This window comes from Podarcis tiliguerta (genome assembly GCF_965153285.1).
Source record: "Podarcis tiliguerta genome assembly, chromosome: 2".
Lineage (NCBI taxonomy): Eukaryota > Metazoa > Chordata > Lepidosauria > Squamata > Lacertidae > Podarcis > Podarcis tiliguerta.
Window position 1 is genome coordinate 6,652,216 of NC_139535.1, and position 16,371 is coordinate 6,668,586.

A 16,371-nucleotide genomic window follows, 5' to 3' on the forward strand; every position below is an offset into this window, starting at 1 on the left:
CCTAAACATGAGGAAGAACTTCCTGACAGTAAGAGCTGTTTGACAGTGGAATTTGCTGCCAAGGAGTGTGGTGGAGTCTCCTTCTTTGGAGGTCTTTAAGCAGAGGCTTGACAACCATATGTCAGGAGTGCTCTGGTGGTGTTTCCTGCTTGGCAGGGGGTTGGACTCGGTGGCCCTTGTGGTCTCTTCCAACTCTATAATTCTATGATTCAGTGTGCTAGGGGCTGCATGACTTTTAACAGAATGACGATTTGCATAGGGTCGCGATAAAATACAATGTGAGAAATAAAAGAAGAGGTGAAAAGAGATGCAACTAAAAATCCATATGAATATTTAACACGGGTGTCTCTGAACCAGGTCGCGGTTGCTAAGGGGGGCGCCCGGTTGCTAAGCAGCCGGCAGCAGGCCCGGTTGCTAAGGGGCGGAGCCGGCCGAGGAGGCGGAAGTGAGGCGGAGAAAGGGACCCGGATGAGGCCGGGCGGAGCTGCGCTCGCGGCCGGAAGGAAGCCAGGCTCACCACAACCCACAGGTAACCATGGCAACGGGGGAGAGATTTCTCTGCGACGATATTAAGGGCCCCTCAGGCATCTGGGGAGGAGCAGGACCTGCCTGTCAACCTTAAGATTCTTTTTTCCATCAGGGCCATTTTCTCCCCTGAGCTTAAGGAGCTCTAGAGACCCCGCTCGATTGCCTGAGCCCAGATCCTAGGGCTTAGGGCGGCCGCCTTTGATTGGGGGCGATTGATTTTCTCACCTGGTGCTGAATCCACTTCACAGCAACCCATTGCAATCTGTTGCAGCCTCACAGGGTGACCTCTCTGCAATTTGTCTCTCTCACACTTATGAATGTGTAAATCTGTCTGTGCTTGGCCACCCAGAGCTTATTTTTACTACGTATTTTGTGGTTTTATATCTTGATTTTATTCTGTGAACCGGCATGAGACCTCAACCCGGTATAGGGTGGTATATAAATTCAATTAATAATAATAATACACGGCCTTCCACACACCCTTCCGAATACGTGCATTTTTGGGGAGAGGAGCCCTAACTCGGGCAGGCAGAAGACCTGAAATTCAGGACAAAATAATAGCAGTAATAATAATTTAATTATTTATACCCCGCCCATCTGGCTGGGATTCCCCAGCCACTCTGGGCGGCTCCCAACAGAATATTGAAAACACAATAAAACATCAAACATTAAAAACTTCCCTACAAATGTATCTGTACGTTTTACGTAGCGTTTCGCATTGAAATACAGGACAATCCTGCATTATACAGGACAGGTGGCAAGCCTGTCAGCGCTGGTTCCCAGATTCCAGACACCATGTTGGAGGATACAGGAAGAAGCCCTCAAGCTGCCCAGGCTGAGAGCAGTGGGAAATTCTGGGAAGGCAATGTGAAGAAGATCCTGGGTCAGGAAAGCAACACCCTCTGTTCAGATGCTCCAAGCCAGTGCTTCAGGCATTTCTGCTACCAGGAGGCCGAAGGACCCAGAGCAGTTTGCAACCGACTCCACCATCTCTGCCATCAGTGGCTGAAGCCAGAGCGACACACGAAAGCTCAGATCTTGGACCTGGTGATCCTGGAGCAGTTCCTGGCTGTCCTTCCCCCGGAGATGGAGAGCTGGGTCAGGGAATGTGGAGCGGAAACCAGTTCCCAAGCGGTGGCCCTGGCAGAAGGTTTCCTCCTGAGTCGGGCAGAGGAGAAGAAGCAGGCAGAGCAGCAGGTGAGAGAGTTTCATATTAATAGTTTTGTGCTGATGGCTGTCTTTTCGTAAAATAAACAAAAACATTTTTATTGTTTTGGATATTAGAGGCTGCGGCAAAAATAACTTACTTGTTAAACTTTAACTGCTATATTACAACTGATGTGCTGGTCATCCATTATCCCTTTTCTTCTATTGTTTAGGTATTTAGAATATAAATGTTTAAAAATCCCATATACAGTGGTCCCTTGGGTTACATACGCTTCAGGTTACATACGCTACAGACTCCACTAACCCAGAAATAGTACCTTGGGTTAAGAACTTTGCTTCAGGATGAGAACAGAAATCACGTGGCGGTGGCAGCGGGAGGCCCCATTAGCTAAAGTGGTGCTTCAAGTTAAGAACAGTTTCAGGTTAAGAACGGACCTCCAGAACGAATTAAGTACTTAACCCAAGGTACCACTGTATCTCTTTATCTCTCTCTCTCTCTATCTATCTATCTATCTGTCTATCTTATCTATGTTTACCCAGGTATTCAGTGTCTGAAGTTTTATTGAGTGACATGTTACATTCAGGCATCTCCTAACATGTATTCCATGTATATCCTTTTTCTCATCCATTTCTCTTTTTACTCCCTGCATATTCTAGTTTCACGAGCAGGAAGTAGACGCTGATCTCCCTGAGGCAGAGGAGACTCCAGGGATGCTGAAAATACCTTCTCTTCCTTGTGGTGGGGCGGAAGCTGCCTCAGTAAAACTGTATCAGGTAAGCAGGCAGCGGCGGGGAATGATCACTGGGTAGCCAAGTGGGGACAGGATCCTGGCCTTCGTTGCCAGACCAACTCAAGCTCCCAATTCTGTTTCTGGCAAAGCCTTTGCTGCATCAATCAGGTACAAGGTGTGGCTTGCAAAGTATAGCAGGTACAAGACAGGTATTTCTGCACTAGCTAAGGTGTTGATCCAGCAGGTGTCGTGTCCAGTGGGTCTTCCTTTTGAGGAGCGGGGCGGGCAGCAGCTGAAGTCCAAGGATTGGCAAGAAAGTGGGCACGCCTTCTTGTGGGTTGGAGCCTGTGAAGCTGGTTTGCAGAGAAGTGGAGCCGGTCCTGGCTCAGTATCCGAATATGCTTTCAGTGACCTCCCCAGAAGTCTGTGGGAGAAAATTCCCTTGGTGGAGGATGGGGGTTCAAAGGCTCACACCAAACCCCCCAATTAGTCTGACTTGCATTCAGTAATGCATGACCAGACGGAAGAGTCTGTGAGAGCATTGCCAAGGCTGTTTCTTCTCTAGCCAACCACTTTCTGCCACCTCGGCGCCCCACCATCTCGTCATCCAACTGCAGTCCTTGAAAACACTCAACCCAAGTTTTTTGCTCTCGGTTCAGAGCCCCCCATATGCCTTATCTGGAGTTGTCTTTCACACTAACAGTCAGCACTGGGTTTCTTCTATTAATTTATTTATTTAATTAATTTATACACCGCCCTATACCCTGAGGTCTCAGGGTTGGTTCACAGGAAAGATCACAATACATAAAATAAAAATGAAAGCAGTAACCCACACCACACCCCCAAAAGAGCCACATTTTAAAAGGGTATAGGATGTCAATCAGGTCAACCAAAGGCCTGGTTAAAAAGGAACATTTTTGCCTGGCGCCTAAAGGTGTATAATGAAGGCGCCAGGCGAACTTCCCTGGGGAGTGCATTCCACAGACGGGGAGCCACTGCAGAAAAGGTCCTGTTCTCGCGTTGCCACCCTCCGGACCTCTCGAGGTGGAGGCACATGAAGGAGGGCCTCAGAAGATGATCTCAGGTGCATATGGAAAGAGTCTGTCCTTGAGGTATTGCGGTCCTGAGCCATTTAAGGCTTTATAGGTCAAAATTTGGCCTGGAATTTGAATTTGGCCTGGAGACTAATCAGTAGCCAGTGCATTTGGACCAGGATTGGTGTAACATGGTCAAACTGTTGCTCCGGTGAGCAACCTGACCACTGAATTCTGCGTTAGCTGAAGTTTCCAAACCGTCTTCAGAGGCAGCCCTACATATAACACATTGCACTTTGTAACAGTTCTTACCAGTTCTTTGCTCAGGCTTCACTCTGGTGTAGTGACCCCGGCCTCACTGATAATAGTTTTTGTAGAATTTCTACCTCAGGTGGGAGGCTCTTCGCTGATAGAAGGTACCAGAAGCAGCTCCACAATAAGGGGTGTCTTGAGTAGAGGTTCCCGATGTGACAGGCAGAACGCTTCTCGTTTCCTACCTTATTTTCCCAATGGCCCTCCTGAAGGTTTAAATCCTATAAGGAGATACCCGCCAACCTCACCCTTAATTGTTCTGTCTGATTGCACTTGGAGGGGGGAGAATCGCAGCAATAACTGTGCAGGGTGAAATGTTTCTTTCTCTTTCAGGATCTTTTGGTATTTGAGGAGGTGGCTGTTTACTTCACTGGGAAGAAGTGGGCACTGCTGGATTCAAACCAAAGGACCCTGCACAGGGAGGTCATGAAGAAATGTGGGATCATGACCTCTCTAGGTAAAGTTCCTTCTGTTTAAAGGTAAAGGGTTAAAGGGACCCCTGACCATGAGGTCCAGTCGTGGCCGACTCTGGGGTTGCAGCGCTCATCTCGCTTTATTGGCCGAGGGAGCCGGCGTACAGCTTCCGGGTCATGTGGCCAGCATGACTAAGCCGCTTCTGGCGAACCAGAGCAGCGCACGGAAACGCCGTTTACCTTCCCGCCGGAGTGGTGCCTATTTATCTACTTGCACTTTGACGTGCTTTCAAACTGCTAGGCAGGAACAGGGACCGAGCAACGGGAGCTCACCCCGTCGCGGGGATTCGAACCGCCGACCTTCTGATCGGCAAGTCCTAGGCTCTGTGGTTTAACCCACAGCGCCACCCACGTCCCTTTCCTTCTGCTTAATGTCCAAGTTCTAATAAATTATTGGAACCTTTCTCTTTTCTTTTTGCATTCTGATCTACTGGCAGAGGGCTCAGTAGTTATTTCTGATATGCTGAATTAATATGCGTTTGTATTGACTTGTTTTTGATAAACTTGTTTGTGCTTTATTTAGATGTGACTGTGTTTTTTATATTACAGTGACCATAATGTCCGTTAATTTTCAACGCTATTGTTATCATGAGATGCTTTCAGCTCAACATTTGTTGTTGAGCTAAGATCACCACCTTGAGTCTTCCTCTTCCAGTCCAGCTGGCTTCTGGGGATCTCTTCCCAGGAAGCCCTGGGCTGGCAGATATTTGCCAAAGCCAATCGGTGATGTCAGGTGTGACTGTCAGAGGCTGCGTTCCCCACTTGCTTCTGGAGGAAGTGGTTTGATGCCTTAAGGCTGCAACCTCATTGTGTGCATCAGAACATAAGTTTTGATCAAGCCAAAGGTCCACCTTGTCTACGGTCAGAGAATGGTCAGACGCAGAGCATTGGTGGAGGAACCAGCTGGGGAACCCCCAAGGGAAGAAGGCTCACAGCCTGGGGACTGGTGGTAGGACAACGATGAGTAGTCAGAGGGAGAGGACTGGGAGGAGGAGGTGTCGGAAGCTGAAGAGGTAACAGGGTTTAGTGAGCGGGGAGAGCATGTGACAGAGAGAAGCCCAGAATCACAGGCAGAAGCTGAAGCAGGAGGAGGGAAGCCAAGAGGCAAAGATGTGTCAGACTGGTGAAGAGGCATGGGTGTCTCCCCCTCCTGCTGAGACCAAAGAATCATAGAATCATAGAGTTGGAAGAGACCACAAGGGCCATCGAGTCCAACCCCCTGCCAAGCAGGAAGCACCATCAGAGCACTCCTGACATATGGTTGTCAAGCCTCTGCTTAAAGACCTCCAAAGAAGGAGACTCCACCACACTCCTTGGCAGCAAATTCCACTGTCGAACAGCTCTTACTGTCAGGAAGTTCTTCCTAATGTTTAGGTGGAATCTTCTTTCTTGTAGTTTGGATCCATTGCTCCGTGTCCGCTTCCCTGGAGCAGCAGAAAACAACCTTTCTCCCTCCTCTATGTGACATCCTTTTATATATTTGAACATGGCTACACTTCACCTCCTCTTCTCCAGGCTAAACATGCCCAGCTCCCTTAGCCATTCCTCGTAAGGCATCGTTTCCAGGCCTTTGACCATTTTGGTTGCCCTCCTCTGGACACGTTCCAGTTTGTCAGTGTCCTTCTTGAACCAGCTCCCCTCCCTCCTGGTCTCCCTGAACCAAGAGAGGCATGAAGCAGGAGGAAAGACAGCCACATCGGCATAGTCTTTGATTGCTTGGGAAAGAGAGGAGGAGACACAGCCAGCTGTAGGGAGGTGGGGACCTCTAGTCTTGGCAACTGCTTCATGGGGACAAGACCGGAGTTCTCATTAGGCCTGACACTTCCGTTTTGCTAATAAAGAGTTACCATATTTTTCACTCTATAGGACGCACCCGACCATAGGACGCACCTTGTTTTAGAGGGGGAGAACAAGAAAAAAATTTATCCCCCTCTCTGCTCAGCACCCCTTCAGCGAAGCGGCAGGAGAAACGGAGCCCCTTCCATTTCTCCTCCCGCTTCGCTGAAGGGGCGCTGCGCAGCTCTCCCTCTCTGCTGAAGCCAGGAGAGAATTAAGGGGAAATGTGTGTGCGTCCTGTGGAGTGAATGCAGGCTCCTTGGCTTCAGCAAAAGGAACCCGAAGCCTTTGGAGTGCAGCGCGAGTTCCCGCTGCACTCCAAAGGCTTCAGGTGGCTATCCCTGAAGCCTGGAGAGCAAGAGGGGTCGGTGCGTACCGACCGCTCTCGTTCTCCAGGCTTCAGCAAAAGCAATGCGTAGCCTCCAGAGCATGGAGGGAGCGCTCCCTCTGCGCTCTGGAGGCTTCACATTGCTAATGCTGAAGCCAAGGAGCCTGCATTCGCTCCATAGGACGCACACACATTTCCCCTTAATTTTTGGAGGGGAAATAGTGCATCCTATAGAGCGAAAAATATGGTAACTCTAGCTTGCTTGGGGTGATTTACTGCTGGCTCGCTGCTGTCATCTAGCACCCTGCTTCCTTCAGTGGCCAGCCAGATGCTTCCATCAGCAGGGTGTAAAGGCATAAGCCCTCTGATTCTTACTTCAGAGCAGCTGGTATTGAGAAGCAAACCTCTTCTGAAATTCTAACAGTGTGACTTGGCCAGAGAAAAAGCCAGATGTAAATAATCTAAATACATAACAACAGAAAAAGGGTATAAATAATCCAATATCTTCCTGCCATTCCAGGCAGTGAAATAACAGCAGCCATCAGTTCGGGGCCGCCTGTTCTTCAGGATGGAATGGGAACGGATTCTATGCAACCAGACAAGGTAAGGGGTTGATCATCCCAGATCCTTCAGTGACCTTCAGTGCCCATTCCACCTTCATGCTTCAGTGATGAGTGTGAACAGGTCTCTGTTCCCTCCTCATCTTCCTGGGCCTGAACCATCACCTTTGCTTCTGTCAATTTGCCCGCTGAGGAGATTGCAAGCGCCATAGCTCTGTTGCAGAACATCCGCTTTGTATGCACACGTTCTTGGGTTCAGTTCCCAGCATCTCCATGTAGAGCTGGGAGACTCCGGAAACCCTGGAGGGCCTCTGCCGGTCAGTGTAGACTCAGTATAACACAGCTTCTTTAAAGACTTTCTTTTCTCTCTCTCTCTCTTTTTTTTGGGGGGGGGGTAATCTTTATTTGGGACGCGGGTGGCGCTGTGGGTAAAAGCCTCAGCGCCTAGGGCTTGCCGATCGAAAGGTCGGCGGTTCGAATCCCCGCGGCGGGGTGCGCTCCCGTTGTTCGGTCCCAGCGCCTGCCAACCTAGCAGTTCAAAAGCACTCTTGGGTGCAAGTAGATAAATAGGGACCGCTTACTAGCGGGAAGGTAAACGGCGTTTCCGTGTGCGGCTCTGGCTCGCCAGAGCAGCGATGTCACACTGGCCACGTGACCCGGAAGTGTCTCCGGACAGCGCTGGCCCCCGGCCTCTTGAGTGAGATGGGCGCACAACCCTAGAGTCTGTCAAGACTGGCCCGTACGGGCAGGGGTACCTTTACCTTTAATCTTTATTTACTTTTCTTCACTTTTATTTGTACAAGAAACATTCAAAACAGCATTTGACAGCATATAAAGAGCAAAACATAAAGATATATATTAGAAGCAAAAAAACTTGTTTTGATGAATTGGAAGAGCCGCAAAAAGATCCATTGAGTACATGGATTGATAATATGGACAGATTAGAATTGCATGTCGACGCAAAATAAGAATGGATAAATGTGAAGAAATCTGGAACGAATATTTAAGCGATAAGGCGGATAGTGGTGGGAAGTAGGGGGAGGAGATAAAATACTGTTTAAAAAGGTGTAGTCATAGGTATATCAGTGTATTCAAATCTGAATTGTCAAATTGTGTTATTACTGTTATTGTTGTATGTGTCTTTTGCGGTTGATGTTTGTATCGAAAAAATGATTAAACAATTTTTTAAAAAAGCAAAACATATAATAAAAATAAAATGGCACATAAGATGACAGGCAGCCCCCCATTAACACGTATTCAATATGTGCATAGCTGTGCATACGTGCATTGCGCCAACCTGGAAGTGATAAATGTCATAAAGATGTCACTGGAAGGGCGGAATGAGGTGTTTGCAGGCTTTTTCAATGGGTTTCAATTAAATTAAATTTTGCCACCACGCACGGTGCCTCAGAATGTAACCCCCCGCCTAAATGGGGGCGCTGCTTGTAATACATTTGTATTTGGGCTAAGTATCAAAGCTCAAGCTGTGAAAGGAAACAAGTTGTGTCCAGAGAGGGAGCCACCACGGAAAAGGCCCCTCTCGTGTTGCCACCCTCTGGGCCCCTTGTGGAGAGGGGGCGCACGGAGAAGGGCCTCGGAGGAATTTCACAGGGTCCAGGTTGGTTCATATGGGGAGAGTCAGTCCAAATCATATAAAAAGCACCCGGTGGCTCTGAGCCTTGTCTAAATCCTACATCAATGTGTAATTTCCTCCATTATGGCAGACTTTCAACTAGCCTTTCAAGCTGAAAGCTTTCCCAGTTTCTAAGACGTTTTTACTGCTTTATCATTGGCTGCTTGCTGCTCTGGGCTGTTAGGGGAAGAAGTCTGGGATATAAATTTAAGAAATCGGATTGATCTGGCGGGGGGGGGGGGCAGGCCTGGCAGCCCTCCAGCAGGACTCCCAACTCCCATCATCCCTGACTACAGTGGTGCCCCGCAAGACGAATGCCTCGCAAGATGGAAAACCCGCTAGACGAAAGGGTTTTCCGTTTTTCAATGCGCTTCGCAGGACGAATTTCCCTATGGGCTTGCTTCACAAGATGAAAATGTCTTACGAGTCTTGAGATTTTTTTCCGCTCCCCACCCCCTTTTTCTAAGCCGCTAAACCGCTAATAGCCTTTTAGCAGCTAATCCGCTAATCCCTTAAGCCTTTAATAGCCGCTAAACCGCTAATAGCGCTAATCCGCTGAGCCGCTAATAGGGTTGCTTCGCAAGACGAAAAAACCGCTAGACGAAGAGACTCGCAGAACGAATTAATTTTGTCTTGCGAGGCACCACTGTAGAAGGGGAAGAAGCATGACTTGTTGCCTGTTTGAACCCTCTGTCTTCTAGGGCCTGGTGACCTTTGAGGACGTGGCTGTGTATTTCAATGAGGAGGAGCTGGCAGTGCTGGAGCCGCATCAGAGAGACCTGCACAGGGAAGTCATGGAGGAGAACTTCTGGAACGTGTCCTCTCTGTGTAAGCTTTCCTCCTTTTTCACCTCTGGGGTCAGAAGCAACTGTAAACATTAGGAAACACATAATACGTTTCCGAGCACAATTCAAGGTGTTGGTGCTGACCTTTAAAGCCCTAAACGGCCTCAGCCCAGTAGACCTGAAGGAGCGTCTCCACCCCCATCGTCCAGCCCGGACACTGAGGTCCAGCTCTGAGGGCCTTCTGGCGGTTCCCTCCCTGCGAGAAGTGAGATTACAAGGAACCAGGCAGAGGGCCTTCTCAGTAGTGGTGCTCACTATGTAGAACGCCCTCCCTTCAGATGTCAAGGAAATAAACAACTACCTGATTTTTAGAAGACATTTGATGGCAGCCCTGTTTAGGGAAGTTTTTAATGTTTGATGTTTTATCGTGTTTTAAATATTTTATTTAATAATTTAATATTTATAATTAAATTTAATAATTAAATATTTTAATATTTTAATATGTTGGGAGCTTCCCAGAGTGGCTGGGGAAACCCAGCCATATGGGTGGAGTATAAATTATTTATTTATTTATTTATTCTTATTATTATTATCCTCACCACAATGTAGTGGATTATAAAAAGGAGTGTCTGTTGTCTTTCAGCTCCAAACTAATTCCCTTACTCTCTTGTAGCCTTACTCCCATTGCCCCACTTGTCTTTTCCAGCATGTGATAGACTCACATGGAAGAGTGAGACTGAGCAAGAACCGTGTGGCGCGTCACTGAAAAGAGACAGAAGCAGAGAGAGGAAAGAGTGGAGGCGGAAAACAGAAGCAAAACAGAAGGGAAGGGAAAGTTCTGTGGTTTATCAACCCTGTGACCTCCAGGAAATCCCAACCCAAGACAAAATGGCAGAAGGAAAAGAAAGGAATAGGCACCCCGTGTGCAAGAACGCCTTCAGTTTGAAACCAAGGTTTAATGTTCAACGGAGAACGCAAACACTGGAGAAACCACTTCAGTGCTCCGAGTACGGAAAGGGCTTAAGCCACCGTTCAGAACTCAAGACCCGTAAGAGGGCCCTCCTAGAGGAGAAAGCGTTTCACTGCTTGGAGTGTGGGAAGAACTTCAGTGGGCATTCGAGCCTCAGGACCCACCAGAGAATCCACATAGGGGAGAAGCCGTTTCAGTGCTCCGAGTGCGGGAAGAGCTTCACTCAGAAAATCAACCTCCACTCCCATCAGAAAATCCACACGGGAGAAAAACCGTTCAGATGCTCCGAGTGCGGGAAGAGCTTCATCAAGAACACGGACCTCACACGGCACCAAAGGATCCACACCGGGGAGAAACCCTACGCCTGCTCCGAGTGCGGCATAAATTTCCGCCACAAGTGGAACCTTAGGAACCATCAGAGGCTGCACACAGGGGAGCAGCCCTTTAAATGCGCGGAGTGCGGGAAGAACTACGTCAACAGCACGAACCTCATTTCACATCAGAGAAGCCACACGGGGGAGAAGCCGTTTCAGTGCTTGCAGTGCGGGAACTGCTTCCGGAGGAACGGGGACCTTGCTAGGCACCAGAGGGTCCACACAGGGGAGAGGCCCTACAAGTGCTTGATATGTGGGAAAAGGTTCAGCCAGAACTCGAGCCTCCATGCCCACGAGAGGAGCCACACAGGAGAAACAGTACGGATGCTCAAGGTGTTGAAAGAGCTTTGGCCGGAACAGGCCTAACACTACATCGGAGAATCCGCATGGGAATTTCATGTAGAAGTGTTGGAAGCAAGTGTGGGAATGTTCAGGGATGCAGGAGAGGAGATATTGTTTGAGTATATCCTTTCCAACTTGTGTTAACAAGTTCTGCAGTTTAGCAGAGTAACATTCCCCTTTTTAAACTTGTACAGCGGATGCGTTTGCTGAGGCTCGCTAAAGCCTCTAAAATAAGTTGCGTTGAGAATTCCCTATTGAGTCCCTCATAAAAAGATAAGACATGTTACAGTCTTCTATAAAAGTATAAAAAGAGTTTACTCACACATTCTGTTCACAATTGGATCCCAGAAAGCAGACTTAAGTTAGAAAAGTAATATACCTGGAAACTATCCCATAAGGAGATAGCCATCTCTTGAAGCCATCCAAGCTAGGGCCATCACTGCCTCCTGAGGCAGGGAGTTCCATAGCTTAACAATGGTCTGTGTAGTTAACGAAGATTACTAATTTGGGTTCATTAATCTCAGTGGGTCTACTCTGAGGAGCACTTAGTTGAATGGATGTTTGGGGATCCTATGACCGTGCTAGCAAGTATTGTCACCCTCTTCCTTCACATTACCCTCTGCCAGCCTGGTGCTTTCCAGGTTTCTTGGACTACAAAACCCATCATCCTTGACCACTAGTTGTGCCGATGGCAACTATACTACAAAGCCCATGTTTTGCACCAGGTTGATGAAGGCTGCTTTACAGATAGTAGAACATAGCCTTTCAGTTTTGTTTAAATGCTCTAAGTCACCATTTGTTACAATAAACCATTATATTAAATTAAACTCTTGGTTTCTTCTGGCGTGTGTGTGTGTTTCTTCTGGTTTCCTTTTAATTCAAGTTTAAAGCTTTCATGGATAAAAGTGGCCTTTAGGCACCTATTGGAAAGGAAAAGAATTGAGGGTTGGGAAGAAAAATGAAATGAAATGGAAAAGAAAGGAATGTTCACTTTGCATTTCTGTTAAAAACTCAAGGCAGTTCACATACGAAAACAATGCAAACATAAAGAATTAATGAAACTTAGGCTCCATCTGCACAACAATAATTTATTATTTGTACACAGCCTTTTAGATATTTGAAAGTGGCTATCATATCTCCTCTTGTCTCCTCCAGGGTAAACATACCCAGCTCCTTCAACCGTTCCTCATATGGCTTGGTTCCCGGTGTTGGGTTGAAATAAGCGACAGACGAGTAGTGGTGTCATGTGGGAGGCATCTCCCAGACCAAGTCTCGGAGAGTCCCTTTTATTGTATATTACCCCAATTGCCTCATATATGCTTAGTGCTGATTGGTTACACGTGGGGTGCGTACAAGCATTACAGTGTTGCATACACATACGAGGGGTTACATGAAGACATTACGCATCACTAGATAGAGCACAGGTACATAGTAATCTATGATTGATAGGGTGGTACTCAGAGATTATATAGAGTGCACTTAACATTCTTCTAGTCTGCGGTGATAAACAGGGGATGTATATAGTTAGATAGGAAGGTCATGACATCACTTAGAGATTCCGCGCTATCCGTGCCAGGGTAGCTTGGAAGGGAATGTGCAGAAAAACCACCTACGCAGGATCTCTAAGAATTCGACAGGAAAGCAACACAGGAAGGCAATACAGGAAAGCAATATTCTAGCAATACAGGAAAGCAATACTCTACATCCCGGAGACTTGGGGGTGATGGGAGTTGTAGTCCAGCAACATCTGGGGACCCCAGGCTGAAAAAGCACAGGCCTATAAGCTCCTCCAGTGGCTCAGGAGCAGCAGAGCTACTCTTCTTTACAAGGGAAGCAGGAAGCTGGCAATATCAGGGCTTTGTGGCTTGAGACCTCAATACCTCAAGGACCACTTCTCATATGAACTGACCCAAACCCTGAGACCATCCGCTGAGGCCTTTCTTCATGCGCCTCCTCCATGAGACGCCCAGAGGGTGGCAACACAAGAACAGGCCTTTTCTGTGGTGGCTCCCCGCTTGAGGAATGCTCTCCCCCAGGAAGCTCAACTGGCACCTTCATTATATACTTTTAGGGGCCAGGCAGAAAACGCCGTTCTTCAACCAGACCTTTGGCTGATTGACATTCTGTGTCATTTAAATGTGTTTTTGGGAGGTGCGGCTTATGGATTTGTTCTTGTTTTTATTCTGTATTTTGTGTTTTTGTTTTGTACTTTTATGCTGTGAACTGCCCCAAGATCTTCAGATGAAGGGCAGAATAAATATGTAATAAATAAATACAATAAATAATTCTGCACTAGCTTCAGATTTCTGATAATCTTCAAGGGGAGCTCATTACAGTAGGCCAGAAAGGAGGAGAGCATGAACAACAGAAGCCAAGCTATTCCTCCTAGCCATGATAAATCATATATAATTTTCAATAACTGTACTGTATTGTGCTGTTGCCTCCCTTTTGATCATAATCTATCTGGTTCCATTTATCATGGATAAGAGCTACTGGGAGACCATGAATTCGTCTAATCCTTAATTTTGTTTATTATTATGTTTTTTATGCATTTCCTGGGAACCACAGAACCATAGAATTGTAGAGTTGGAAGGGACCTGAGGGTCATCTAGTCTCACCCCCTGCAATGCAGGAATCTCAACTAAAGTTCTTCCTGATATAGTGGTTAAGAGCGGTGGACTCGTAATCTGGTGAACCGGGTTCGCCTCCCCGCTCCTCCACATACAGCTGCTGGGTGACCTTGGGCTAGTGACCTTGATCCAGAGGACAGGATCACACTTCAAAACGGCCTTGACAGATTAGAGAACTCGGCCAAAACAAACAAGATGAACTTTAACAGGGAGAAATGTAAGGTATTGCACTTGGGCAAAAAAAATGAGAGGCACAAATACACCTGGCTTGAGAGCAGTACATGTGAAAAGGATCTAGGAGTCTTGGTTGACCACAAACTTGACATGAGCCAACAGTGTGACGCGGCAGCTAAAAAAGCCAATGCAATTCTGGGCTGCATCAATAGGAGTACAGCATCTAGATCAAGGGAAGTAATAGTGCCACTGTATTCTGCTCTGGTCAGACCTCACCTGGAGTACTGTGTCCAGTTCTGGGCACCACAGTTCAAGAAGGACACTGACAAACTGGAACGTGTCCAGAGGAGGGCAACCAAAATGGTCAAAGGCCTGGAAACGATGCCTTATGAGGAACGGCTAAGGGAGCTGGGCATGTTTAGCCTGGAGAAGAGGAGGTTAAGGGGTGATATGATAGCCATGTTCAAATATATAAAAGGATGTCACATAGAGGAGGGAGAAAGGTTGTTTTCTGCTGCTCCAGAGAAGCGGACACGGAGCAATGGATCCAAACTACAAGAAAGAAGATTCCACCTAAACATTAGGAAGAACTTCCTGACAGTAAGAGCTGTTCGACAGTGGAATTTGCTGCCAAGGAGTGTGGTGGAGTCTCCTTCTTTGGAGGTCTTTAAGCAGAGGCTTGACAACCATATGTCAGGAGTGGTCTGATGGTGTTTCCTGCTTGGCAGGGGGTTGGACTCGATGGCCCTTGTGGTCTCTTCCAACTCTATGATTCTAGTCACACTTCTCTGAAGTCTCTCAGCCCCACTCACCTCACAGAGTGTTTGTTGTGGGGGAGGAAGGGAAAGGAGAATGTTAGCCGCTTTGAGACTTCTTAGGGTGGTGATAAAGCGGGATATCAAATCCAAACTCCTCCTCCTCTTCCTTTCTTGTAACATGAAATAATTTGTTCTGGTCCTACTCTCTGGAGCAGAAAACAAGCTTGCTCCATCTTCCATGTGACAGACTTTTAGATATTTGAAGACAGCTATTGTATCTCAGAAAAGGAGAATATCAATAAGATACCCATGATCAACAAGTATGCAAAAGCTTGGAGTTTCGGAATATGTCATCAGCAGTGTGCTGATGACACTCAGCTCTATTTCTCCTTTCTATCTGCAGGTGAGGCAGTGGAAGTGCTGGACCACTGTCCTGCCTGGGTAATGGACTGGATGAGAGCCAACAAATCGAAGCTCACTCCAGATAAGGCTCAGTTAGTGGGTGGTTCCTAGAGCAGATGGGTGGGAGGTCGCCTGCTCTTGATGGGGTTACACTTCCTCTGGAGGAGCAGGTTCGTAGCTTGGGGGTTCTCCTGGATCCTTTGCTTGAGGCTCAGAAGGACTGGAGTGCCTTCCATCAGCTTTGGCTGGTGGCCCAGCTACACCCCTATCTGGACAGGGATAGCCTAACTACTGTTGTCTATGCGCTGATAACTTCAAGGTTAGGTTACTGCAATGTGTTATATGTAGGGCTGCCTCTGAAGACGGTTTGGAAACTTCAGCTAGTACAGATTTCAGTGGCCAGGTTGCTCACCGGAGCAAGGTGCTTTGAGCATATAACACAGATCCCGAGAACAGGGCCTTCTCTGCAGTGGCTCCCTGTCTATGGAATGCTCTCCCCAGGAAAGTTTGCCTGGCGCCTTCCTTATACACCTTTAGGCGCCAGGCAAAAACGCTCCTTTTTAACCAAGCCTTGGGTTGATTTGATGGACATCCTATGCCCTTTTAAAATGTGGCTCTCTTGGGGGTGGAGTGTTATTGGGTTATTGTTTGTATTTGTATTTTATACCGTATTTTTCGCCCTATAGGATGCACTTTTTCCCCTCCAAAAATGAAGGGGAAATGTGTGTGCGTCCTATGGGGCGAATGCAGGCTTCGCGCACCTCTCCGCAAGCAGCGGGAGCCCAGCGTTGGGATCCCGCTGCTTGCGGAAAGTTACCTGCATGCTGAAGCCTGCGCGCGCTGAGCTCAGCGCGTCCAGGCTTCGCGGACCCCTCCGTAAGCAGCGGGAGCGCTCCCGCTGCTTGCAGAGAGTTACCTGCATGCTGAAGCCTGCGCACGCTGAGCTCAGCGCGTCCAGGCTTCGCGGACCCTTCCATAAGCAGCGGGAGCGCTCCCGCTGCTTGCAGAGAGTTGCCTGCATGCTCAAGCCTGCGCGTGCCGAGCTCAGTGCGTCCAGGCTTCGCGGCCCTCTCCGCAAGCAGCGGGAGCGCTCCCACTGCTTGCGGAGAGTTGCCTGCATGCTGATGCCTGCACACGCTGAGCTCAGCGTGTCCAGGCTTCGCGGACCTCTCTGTAAGCAGCGGGAGCCAGCGCTGGGCTCCCACGGCTTGCAGAGAGCTGCCTGTTTGGGGGCTGGGGTCAGGGGAAGCTCGGGCTTCCCCCGCCCCAACCCCGCGCCTGGGGGGAAAATAATCCCCCCCTTTATTTCCCCCCCCAAAAAACTAGGTGCGCCT

General features: G+C 48.1%; 1 protein-coding gene and 1 long non-coding RNA gene across 3 annotated transcripts; one reads left to right on the forward strand and one right to left on the reverse strand.

Annotated features, from left to right (window-relative positions):
* The first annotated feature begins 436 nt into the window (after nucleotides 1–436).
* On the forward strand, nucleotides 437–11,900 carry LOC310670344 (zinc finger protein 75D-like). 2 transcript variants are annotated; one of them, XM_083425552.1, is made up of 7 exons: nucleotides 437–529; nucleotides 1,278–1,725; nucleotides 2,353–2,469; nucleotides 4,106–4,229; nucleotides 6,930–7,012; nucleotides 9,304–9,430; nucleotides 10,094–11,900. In XM_083425552.1, the coding sequence occupies exons 2-7, from the start codon at nucleotides 1,324–1,326 to the stop codon at nucleotides 11,095–11,097; spliced, it is 1,857 nt and encodes a 618-aa protein (XP_083281678.1). In that variant the 5' UTR covers nucleotides 437–529; nucleotides 1,278–1,323; the 3' UTR covers nucleotides 11,098–11,900. The 2 variants fall into 2 exon arrangements, with proteins under 2 accessions (XP_083281678.1, XP_083281677.1); XM_083425551.1 differs by having other exon boundaries at nucleotides 458–529; nucleotides 1,258–1,725.
* An 89-nt stretch (nucleotides 11,901–11,989) lies between these two features.
* Nucleotides 11,990–14,674, reverse strand: LOC310671158. Its single transcript, XR_014507842.1, has 3 exons — nucleotides 14,660–14,674; nucleotides 12,772–13,826; nucleotides 11,990–12,267 (listed from the first exon to the last, which is right to left on the reverse strand). It is a non-coding gene; the product is annotated as an uncharacterized lncRNA (long non-coding RNA).
* Between the last annotated feature and the right edge of the window lie 1,697 nt (nucleotides 14,675–16,371).